Source organism: Herpailurus yagouaroundi, unplaced genomic scaffold (genome assembly GCF_014898765.1).
Source record: "Herpailurus yagouaroundi ecotype Mexico unplaced genomic scaffold, PumYag 200, whole genome shotgun sequence".
Lineage (NCBI taxonomy): Eukaryota > Metazoa > Chordata > Mammalia > Carnivora > Felidae > Herpailurus > Herpailurus yagouaroundi.
The window spans coordinates 4,903,565-4,914,061 of NW_024412431.1; the positions used below are offsets into that span (position 1 = coordinate 4,903,565).

Below are 10,497 nucleotides of genomic sequence, written 5' to 3' on the forward strand. Positions count from 1 at the left end.
GCAGAGAGAGGGGACTTGGTGAGATAGGGGTTCAGAGGGATGGGGTACAGATCTGAGGGTCAGGAGGATGGGGGTTTAGAGAGGCCAGGGTGTTGAGATGGGATCCAGAAAGATGGGGGCGCAGGAGTGGGGGAGCAGAGAGATAGGGGTTAGTGAGATGGGGGTTCATAGAGATGGGGTTCAGACATGAGGTGTTTGAGAGACCGAGGTTCAAGAATGGAGCATCGGATGTGGATTCTGGGTGTGTGGGGTGCACAGCCTCACCATTCTGTGGGTGGTGGCGACCAGATAGAGGAACTGGGGAGCAGAGGGGCCTGAGGATTTAGGTGGGGCGCTCAAGGCAGGGCTGGAGCTGAGGGTGCTGCCCACCCCCCCTCCTCACTTCACAGGTTTAGGCCTGCTTCCCTGGATGAGAGAGAGGCGAGGAAGAAACCTGGGGAATGACTAGGAGTGCCCAGGATGCGGGGAAGGAGGGGAGGGGAGGGGTGGTGGAGGGGGGCGCCAGAAGCGGGGGTGGCGGTGGAGGGTGGGGAAGGAGGGGTAACTCACAGCAATGACCTCTAGCCGCTGCCGGTAGAGGGAGCTCTCGGCCATGGGCCTGTAGAAGAGGGCAGAGACTGGGGAGGGGGTCTTCCCAGGTCCCTCCTGAATGCCCCTTTCTGGGTCAAGATCCCTGAGCTGCTTGGAAACCAACTAAAGCCCAGTATTTTCCTCTATTTCCCCTCTGCAACTGAAAGGTGTTGGAGTAGAGGGCAGGGGGTCCTATGAGGGGGAGAGAGCAGAGACGCTGACAAGCTGAGCTAAAGCCCTTCCTAGGCTTGACATCACCTCTCTGAGCCTCAGTTTCCTCATCTGTAAAATGGGTCAGAATAGCTTGATCCTCACCTTATAGAGAGGTGCCCTTGCAAGGAAGTCTCCATGCAGGGGGAAAAAAATGGACATAGCGTTCCTAAAACAGTAGCATCATTTATTATCATTCATAGCTTTAATAATTCCCATGATTAATAATGTTTATGGTTATTTATAAGGAGCATTTCCAGGCTGGCCCTCAGATACTCTCAAATCCTGCCAGGCCCCTAACATGCTGTGTGTCTCTTTCCAATTCTATACCCTCTCTGGACCTCAGCTCCTACCCAGGATACCTTAAGCACCAGGGGTTGAGGGAGTCTGGGGAGAGAAGCGTCCATCCCACCATGGACGCATGCTATCCCCATGGTAACTATGGAGCTACCTGCCAAATCCCCTCCCTGGGAGCAAATGTTACCAGGACATGTAGCCTAGCGCTGGACTCTGAGCTGGGAGGAGACAGAAGGGTCTTGCTGTTTAAGGTTTAACCTGAGATGCCGCCATTGTTGATTTCCTTGCAGCACCCCAGGATCCCCGATTTCCAGCTCCAGAGCTGCCCCTTCTGTGCTTCCCTGGAAGCAAGAGGCTGACTGTGGTACTTCAGGACACTTAGGGGACAGATGTTGTTACGTTAACTTGTCATCGCAGATGTGCATCGAGTACCCCCTACCTGGAGGCGTTTCATAGGCCAGTATCTAGAAGGATGCCTCTACTTGTCTGTTGTCCCTGACACTTAGCCCAGGGAGGGCACAGGGCAAGCCCTCAAACATTTATTAATTTGAGCACTAACTCCATTGGGTGAGCATTAGCCTCATTGCCCAAACTCTGCCGGGGCCTCCCAGATCTTCCCTGGCCACACCATAAAGACATAATAGTGCGGATACTTAGCCCTTACTATCTATAGTGCTCTAAGTGCTCGACAGGGCTTCCGCCAGGCCCTCCCAGCCACCCCCGCCTCTCCCTCCCTGCCCTGATCTTGAGACACTGTCGTCCACTCTTTGCTGAGTTGATATTCTGACAATAAAATCAGCCAACCATTAGCCAGCGCATACCATGTTCCAGGTGCTGTTACATGCTATGCCTGTAGGAACTCATTTAATCCTTCCAAAGATCCTGGGAGGCAAGTAGTACGACTGTCCCTATTTTATGGATGGGGAAACTGAGGCTCCAAGAACTGGTGAAAAGACTTGTCTAAGGTCGCTGAGTCAGGATCAGAACTCAGGGCTCTCAGGCCTCAAATACTGGGAACGCTGCGGGGGAAGAGGGGGAGTCCAGGCATCCTTGTCTTGGCAGCCAGGAGGCCAGAGATCAGCCTGGGGGTTCCCGATTTCACTCGGGGCAGGGGGCTGAAGTCATGCTTTGAGGGTATCCCAAAGGGAGCCCAGACCCCCTACTAATAGGTTTGCCCTTGGGGGAGGGCTGACATCCTCCCTCTGCTGTCCCATTCCCAAGATGTAATCTCCTTGCCTCTTCCTTGCTGGGGGGGAGGGGGGGGTGATCAGGTTCCCGTTGCTAGGCAACCAGGTTTGTAGTTGGTGAATAATGCATCAGGGGACCCAAAAGAGTGAGGAACCAAATTGGGGTCCCTGGGGGGAAACTCTTTTCCAGAACTCTTTACAAACCTCTGGAGCCCCTCCACCCTCTTTAAAAGGCCCTCAAACCTTGAATGTTAAAACCCTCGGCACACCCCATTTGATATTGTTTATCTCCAACTCTACAAGAACAGGGTTCGTGGCTATGGCCTGTTGTCACCAGGAGCAATGGGTGGCCCTTTCATTAAGCCGGTGATGGTTGCAATTTTGCCATCACCTTTCCCAGTTGGGCAGCTGTTAACTTTCTCTGTTGTATCTCAAGCATTTCTTCCTACCCTGGAAGCTGAGGGGTGTTTCAAGAGGCAAAACATGGGAGTGAGGAACCCTGGCGTTTCCTGGCCCCCCAGTCCTAGCCCCACCCCCCAGCCTGGACTTTGAGCTTGAAGACTGCCAGTGGAAAAATCCCGGAAAAAAGAAAGTGGAGGTCCACATCTCCAACCCGACTCTGGGGAGAGGGATCCGAAGAGCCTGCGGGGTTGCCTGCTGACCTCTCTCCGCTCCCCCTGTTCCCCTTAGGAGAGGCCAGCTGGGGCTCTCACCCCGTGGAGAGGCCAGTGACCCTCCCAGGCCCTGCGCACCCGCCCCCCCTCCCCCCAACCCAGGACACTTACGTGGGTGTGGCCGGAGACCACATCTGGCTCTGCAGGGCCATCTCTGCCCGGAAGCCCACCTTCGTTTGGGTCTCCAAGATCAGGACCCCCCACCCGTTTGCTTGAAGGTGCCCTGGAGACTGTGACTTGGCTGGCGCGAAGGGGGGGGGGCTGCAGGCGGGCACCGGGAGAGCTGGTCCAGCTGGTTTGGGTCAGGAGGCAGGAGGCAAACGGGGCGAGGGGGGCTGGGGGCTGGCGGGCAGTTCTGGGGAGGTACTATCAGCTGTCCTGATAAATTATTTACCAGCCACTGGCCTCCTTGCCGCACTTGGCTGCCTCGCAGCAAACACACTCTCACGCGCGTGGTGCAGTGTGTGGGTGAGAACGGGGAGTCGCTGACCCCCTCCAGGGAATGGCACCTGCACTTGGCACCCCAGACGCCTCAAGTCCAGCTGCCCACCAAGGGTCACCAACATGTGAGCCTCATGGCGTAGCACACGTGTGGGATACTCTTATGCATGACTGCCCCTCCCTTCCTGGACCCTGGTGGGGAGGGAGGGACTGATCCAGCTAAGAGATTCTGGAGCCCAGAGGCTGAGCACCATGGGAATCAGGAGGCCTGGCCCAGGGGTTTCTAGGCCTCAGTTTGCCCTTTTGTGAAATTAAATCAGGTGGCCTCCAGGACCCTGACACCCCTCAGATGCTATAACAGTTAGGGATGGGGTGGTGATGAGGAAGGTCCAGAGAACTTCCTACCCAAATCCTCCCCATCCTGTTCTTTTTTTTAAACTATTTATTTTATTTTGTTTTAAGTTTATTTATTTTGAGGGAGACAGAGACAACGTGAGCAGGGGAGAGGCAGAGAGAGAGAATTCCAAGCAGGCTCTGCACCATCAGTGCAGAGCCCGACGTGGGGCTCAAACTCATGAAACAGTGAGATCATGATCTAAGCTGAAACGGAGAGTCTGGATGCTTAACTCACTGAGCCACCCAGGTACCCATTATTATTATTATTTAAAAATGTTTATTTTTGGGGTGTCTGGGTGGCTCAGTGGGTTAAGTGTCCAACTTCCGCTCAGGTCATGATCTTTCGGTTGGTGGTGAGTTCGAGTTCCGCGTCAGGCTCTGTGCTGACAGCTCAGAGCCTGGAACCTGCTTCAGATTCTGTGTCTCCCTCTCTCTGCCCCTCCCCAACTCACGTGCATTCTCTCTCTCTCTCTCTCTCTCTCTCTCTCTCTCTCTTTCTCTCTTTGAATGTTTATTTTTGAGTGAGAGAGAAAGATAGAGTGAGAGGGAGACAGAATCCTAAGCAGGCTCCATGCTGTCAGCACAGAGCCTAATGTGGGGCTGGAACTCACAAGCCTAACTCTGAGATCAAGGCCTGAGCCAAAGTCAAAGTCTGCTGCTTAACCAACTGTTAAGCGCCCTCCCCATCCTGTTCTTAAAGGGCCAGCACACCCTTTATCAAATGACAGGGTGCCTCATTTACCCTTTGCCACTTGGGGAACTCATCTCCTGCTTTCCAGGTTAGTCTCCCACAGCCCCCAGTCCTCCCCTCATCAGAGCCCTGGTCATGCTGTGCAGCTTGACAGAAGCCTCGGTGAGAAGGATCCTTGCCCTCAGCTCCCTGCTCTAGAGGGCACACTCCAGCTAGGACCCCCTCCCCGCCCCCGAGTGGCAAAGGTCAGGTACCTTCCTAACTCCTCCCTCCCTCTTGCAGATTCTCCTCAGGGTACTGGTGACCCCAGAATTCCCTATCCAAAGGGTCCTTAGCTCACCCATAAGGCCTCTGTGCCTTGTGAATGCAGACCCCACAACCAGGATGTGTCTCGCCCCACTGCCTCCAGCCTGAGAAGTGGTCAAAGGCAGCTATTGGCAGAGGGGTAAGGATAAAGCTGGGACTCGTGGTTCAGAGCCCCTCCTCGGTGCGGGCACAAGCCTCCTTGCTATGCAGGAGAGCATTGAAAGGGAGAAGTACAGGAGGCCAGACTGAGAGCTGGGGTTTCCCTGTGCCCCACATTCTAGTACGAAACTCCTAGGGATCCAAAATGTTTTTGTTTGAACCTGGCCTTCTAAGTCATTCTGAAAATACATTTGCTATGATAAGAGAACACATTTAAAAAAATTTTTTTAAGTGTATTTATTTTGAGAGAGAGAGAGAGGGAGTGCACGTGGGGTAGGGACAGAGAGAGAGGGAGAGACTTCCAAGCAGGCTCTGCGCTGACACGGTGCGGATCCTGACGCGGGGCTCCAACTCATGAATCGTGAGATCATGACATGAGCTGAAATCAAGAGTTGGACACCTAATGGACTGAGCCACCCAGGTGCCCCAAGATTGTTCTATTTATAGTCGGGTCTGTCTCCCAAACTCAACTGTACCTTCCCAGTCTGATGTGTTTCTTTATTTCCAGCACGGGGGTAGGCGCCTGGTAAGTATGATTAAAGAATTCTTAAGCAACCGTTGTGTATCAGGTATTGTTCTAGGCATGAGGTAGTTGGGTCTAGAGGTGAGCAAACAGAAAATGGTGTAATGCAGCTAACTTTTGGTGGTGACGAGGATAGAGCGATAATATACAGATAAAGGCAATTGGTAATAACTGCCATATAGGGTGAGTCACAGAAAATAGCAGGATTAGGGTTACGGAGAAGGGCTGTGTGTGACTCAGGGTGGGTGATCAGGGACTATTTGTCTAAGGAAGTGATATTTGAGTCAAGACCTGCATCGCTGAAGCCAGCCAGGGGGTGAGTCCTTCCAAGCAGAGAAAGAAAGGCAAGTCAGTGCAAAGGTCCTGAGGTAGGCGTGCAGTTGGGGGTTTGAGGGAAGCGCAAAGGCTGGAATGGAGGAGTGAGGGAGAGTGTCAGAAGATGAGATCTGAGAAGTGGGCAGGGCCTTCTGGGTCAGAGTGGGGAGTCTGGGTTTTTCTGGTTGGTGGGTGGGGAGCCACCACTCAGTGAAGAGGGCAGTGTAGTGGTTGGGACTAGGGTGGAGAGAAGTGGACGAATTCAGAATATGTTTTGGAGGCAGAGTCAACAGATTCAACAGCAATCCAGCATGAGGATGGATTGGAACAGGACTGAGAGAGAGAAGTTGAGGTAGATTCCTAGGTTTGGGGTATGAAAAACAGAATGGATGAGTTGTCACACATGGTGAAGAGCAGGGCTGGAGTAGGGGTGGGAGCCGAGAGCTCAGTTTTGAAGATGTTCAGTTGGAGGGGCGCCGGGGTGGCTCAGCCGGTTGAGCCGTCCAACTTCGGCTCAGGGAATGATCTCACAGCTCGTGGGTTCGGGCCCCGCGTCGGGCTCTATGCTGACAGCTGGACGCCGGGAGCCTGCCCGGGATTCTGTGTCTCCCTCTCTCTCTGCCCCTCCCCCGCTCACGCTCCCTCTCTCTCTGTCTCTCAAAAACAAATAAACGTCGAAAAACCCAATTTTAAACCCAGAGGAGAAGTCAGAGGTAGAGATTTGAGAGACACCAGCACAGAGATGTTGTTTAAAGTATGAGATTGTGGGGGCGCCCAGGTGGCTCCGGGGGTTAAGCCTGGGACTCTTGATTTCGGTTCAGGTTATGATCTCACCGTCCGTGAGTTCAAGTCTGTGTTGGGCTCCTCGTTGAAAGCGCAGAGGCCGCTTGGTATTCTCTCTCTCTCAAAATAAATAAATACACTTAAAAAAATAAAGTATGAGGTTGGAATTGGTCAGGGGCTGAGTGCTGGCAGGAAAGAGATAGCATACTCAAACTGAGTAACTCATCAGAGCTCAGTCAAGAGTTAGGTTTAAAAAAAAATGTTTGTTTATTTTTGAGAGAGAGGAAGAGAGGGGAGAGCAAGCAGGGGAGGGGCTGAGCCAGGGAGACAGGAAACCAAGCCTGCTCCTTGCTGACAGCAGAGAGCCAGATGCAGGGCTTGAGCTCACCAACTGCGAGACCATGACCTGAGCTGAGATCGGAGGCTTAACTGACTGAGCCACCCAGGCACCCCAAAAAAGAGTTGGTTTACAAAGATTTGGGGAAACAATCTCTGTTAGCAACAGCCCGGGGCCGTATCCACGCACTGGCCTTGGCGAGAGAGCTGTGTGGAGTAACTACCAGCAGCGAGGGACACAAGCAGCGTGGCTTACGGGCAGGGGCATGGAATAAACGCGCTGACCTCACTCCCCCTCTCCCATCAGCCAACCCCAGTGGAAGCCAGGGCGGAAAGGAAGCCTGTCCATGCAGGTGAAACAGAAGTCTGAGAAGAAATGCCTGAGAGGGAAACCAGGAGAAGATGGCATCCTCAGAGACCCAGGAGCTAACGGAAGAGGAAGTCAGACCCGGAACCAGGGTCTGGCAAGTGAAGTCCATCCGTGTCCTTGGATGGAAAAGGCTCGGTGGGGTGGTGGGACCCAGAGCCTTGTCAGTGCTGTCAAACATGAACAGGAGGCGATGAAGACGAGAGAATGCTGTAGACAACTCTTTCCAGAAGTAAAGCTTTAATCTTCATGACCCCCCCCCCCCCAAGCAAGTGGACACCGCTCTGCCCATTTTACAGACAAGGGAACTGAGCCCTGGCGAAGGCTGGTACCTTGCGGAGGTTTTGCGTGGGACGGAACCCAGCTGGGCCCAATTCCAATTAGGCCAAAGGGGTCAGAGGGAGGAGCTTGAGACTAGGATCCAGGGGAAGGAGGGGAGTCACCAGAGTAGGCGGAGAGCTGGGGGAAGGAGTGATTGGGTAGTTGGATTATTGGAGGCTCCCAGGCTGTTCAGCAACCACCCCCCCCCCCAACCTTTCTCTAGGTAACTATTTCTTTCTTCCTGGTCACCCTAGAACGGTAGAGTAGGGCCAGAGGACAGATTTGGGGAGAGCCTGGGGGAGGAGAGTGGAAAATGTCTTTGGGGGTGGGTCGGCGCGGGGGCGTCGACCCTGCTGCCTCTGAACGCCAAGATCTGGCGCCAGCTGCGGAGAGCTGCTCCACACCGCAAGCCTGGATACCTCTCCGGGCCTTCCCAGCCGTCTGGGCCCAAGGTGACCGCCTTTCAACCGCAGCTGCTCCTCCAAGCCACGGGCGCGCTGGGTCTGTCCGTCCCTCTTCCCTCAGTCTGGAAGTGCACTTGGCCGCGGACGCCTTGCGGACTCTTCCAGGAGGGGTGCGGGGAAGCAGCCTCAGGCTTGACGCGAGCGGCGGGTACACCTCTCGGAAGAAGCCTAGTGGAGCCCAGGCACTGGGCGGGAGAGCTTGCGACGCGCCATGAGAGAGCTCCTGGCGCCCCCTTCAGTCTGAGCTGTGCGCTGCAGGGGTGGAACGTGGATGGACAGCCCGGGGGCCAGGGGCGTTGCTGCCCGCTGGTCTGGGCGGGGCTAGCAAGGCTTCGGAAAGATGGCTTTGGAGCACACCGGCACCAGAAAGCCGGAGGTTCAAACACCCGACCCAGGACAGAGTTGGGGTCAAGCCTCCCGGGAATGCCGGGGACGTGAGGGCGAAAAGGTGCCAGGGTGGCGCCCCGTTAGTGGAACGGCACCCAGACTTGTCCCCCAGCCGGCGGGCCAAGTCTAGGGAAGCCCTCCTACGAGAAGTCTGGTGCCCTGAGCTGACCTGAGGCGCGTCAGTGAACCAAATGCAGTGCCCTGCCGGGGCGCCCCCGCCCCGAGGGCGGGGCCAGGGCGGGGCCCAAGTCTTTCCTGCAGGTGCAGGGGGCGGTGCCCGGCCCTGTCCCCGGGGGCCGTTCTCGGAGGCCAGGGGCGGGTCAGAGAAGCGGCTGAGGTAGGCGACGCCTTAGAACCCGCGGGCGGTGACTATGCCACAGGTGCTGCGCAGGGCACCGTGTCTCAGCTCTGAGCATCAAAACTCCGGCTCTGGAAACTAAGGCTTCCGAACTGCTCCCAACCCTGGACACCGAGGCCCCCGGGCCGGAGAGCGGAGCCCTGGGGTCGTCCGAAGCTCGGGGCCCCGAGCCCCCCGGGTCAGACATCGAAGTCCCGGGGCCTGCCGCAGAGCAGGACGCCGACGTACCCAGGCCAAGAGGCAAGGTCTCCGTGCTCTCCGCGGAGCAGGGCGCGGAGACCCCTGAGCGAGAGAGTGAAGTCCTTGGGCCATCAGCGGGGCTGGACACAGAACGCCCCGGGCCATCCGCAGCTGGGGGTTTTGAGAGTCTCGAGACAGGCGACGACAACCCCGAGCCGTCTGAAGCACGAAGCGCGGGGGTCCCGAAGCACTGTCCTCTTCAGTGTCCCGAGACCTCCTCCTCGGGGTCAGACTCGGAAGCCCCCCTGCTGCATTTTCTACTGCGCCCCGAGACCCCCCAACCGGTCCCCGGGAAGCCGCTCATGGAGACGCCCATTGAGCGAGAAATCCGCCGCAGCTGCGAACGCGAGGAGAGCCTGCGCCGGAGCCGGGGCCTGAGCCCAGGCCGCGCCGGCCGAGAACTCGTCGAGCTGCGCGTGCGACCGGTGCTCAGCCTGCCGGGCCCGGGCCCCGCGCTCCCGCGCGCCTTGGAGCGCGCGCGGGCGGGCGCGCAAATGCAGCGAGACATCGAGCGGGAGGCCCACCGTCAGGCGGCGCTGGCGCGTCCCGCGGCCCCAGAGCAGTGCGCCCGGACGCCGCCGCAGCCGCTGGGCGAGCTCAAGCGATTCTTTGAGACCGCCGCGGGACGCGGCTCCTCGCCGGCGGAGGAAGGCGGCGCGGGCCCGCAGGGGCTGCCGGATCCCGGAGGCCGGCCTCGCTTGGCCGTGCAAGGCCGGTGCCCGGTGCTGACCCGTGCCCCGCCGCGGGTCGCGCCGTCGCTGCTGGAGCAGGAGGTGCGCGAGGTGCATGAGCGCGAGCGGGAGCTGCAGCGCCAGAGGCTCAGCGTCTACGGCACCGCTGAGTTCAAGGAGCCCGCGCCGAGCCTCACGGGTAAGCCACGCGCGCCCCCACTCTAGGGACTCTCAGGGCTCCAGCCGCCCTCACCAACTGCCCAACTCCAGGAGCCTCTCTTCTGGCACTTAGGGTACCTCCTTGGGGCTCCCAGACTCCTGGGGCCCTCTCTCAACTCTCCGTTCACTGCCCCACCCCTTTAGGGCTGCTCTCTCTCTGTGCTCCACGCCCTATTCTGAATGGTCGACTCCTGGACACATCTCACCTAGGCTTTGGTGGGAGGAAGGGAGGAGGATTCTAGATGTCTTTATCGGATTCCAGGGAACCTGCCTGGGTTCTGACACTCCTGGATGCTCCCTGTGAATTTGCGGGTTTCCACCTCCCCATTCTGGGTTCGCCTCCCTCCTTCAGGTTGCTCCCTCCTCCGGAATGGAGGCCTCCATGGGAAGGAGGGTAAACGCCTGTGTGTTTAAGGGGCGCGGCCGGTCTCCTTGGTGCTGGCCGCCTCCAGCTGGTGACAGGAGGGGCAACCCCGGCTGAGTGCCCCTTCCCCCGCAGCGAGCAGGGGCGATGGAAAGCTGGCGGTGATCTGGCCTCCCCGCAGAAAGGCATCGGAGAACGGCTTGGAGCAGGTGGGAGCC

General features: G+C 57.4%; 2 protein-coding genes across 4 annotated transcripts in view; one reads left to right on the forward strand and one right to left on the reverse strand.

The window, feature by feature from the left end:
• Window positions 1-3,269, reverse strand: part of PALM3 (paralemmin 3) — an 8,591-nt gene extending 5,322 nt beyond the window's left edge. The window contains exons 1-2 of one of the 2 annotated variants that reach the window (XM_040450122.1): window positions 3,050-3,269; window positions 550-598 (exon numbers count right to left, since the gene is read on the reverse strand). In XM_040450122.1, coding sequence (XP_040306056.1) covers window positions 550-598; window positions 3,050-3,090 — 90 coding nt within the window. In that variant the 5' untranslated portion in view covers window positions 3,091-3,269. The remainder of the gene's footprint in view (window positions 1-549; window positions 599-3,049) is intronic. The other variant, XM_040450121.1, reaches the window with a different exon arrangement.
• Window positions 3,270-9,116: 5,847 nt separating this feature from the next.
• Window positions 9,117-10,497, forward strand: part of MISP3 (MISP family member 3) — a 1,954-nt gene continuing 573 nt past the window's right edge. The window contains exons 1-2 of one of the 2 annotated variants that reach the window (XR_005783034.1): window positions 9,117-9,895; window positions 10,268-10,488. Coding sequence is in view for 1 of the 2 variants with exons in the window: in XM_040450125.1 (XP_040306059.1) it covers window positions 9,328-9,895; window positions 10,415-10,488 (642 nt within the window). In the remaining variant the exon portion in view is untranslated. The remainder of the gene's footprint in view (window positions 9,896-10,267; window positions 10,489-10,497) is intronic. The other variant, XM_040450125.1, reaches the window with a different exon arrangement.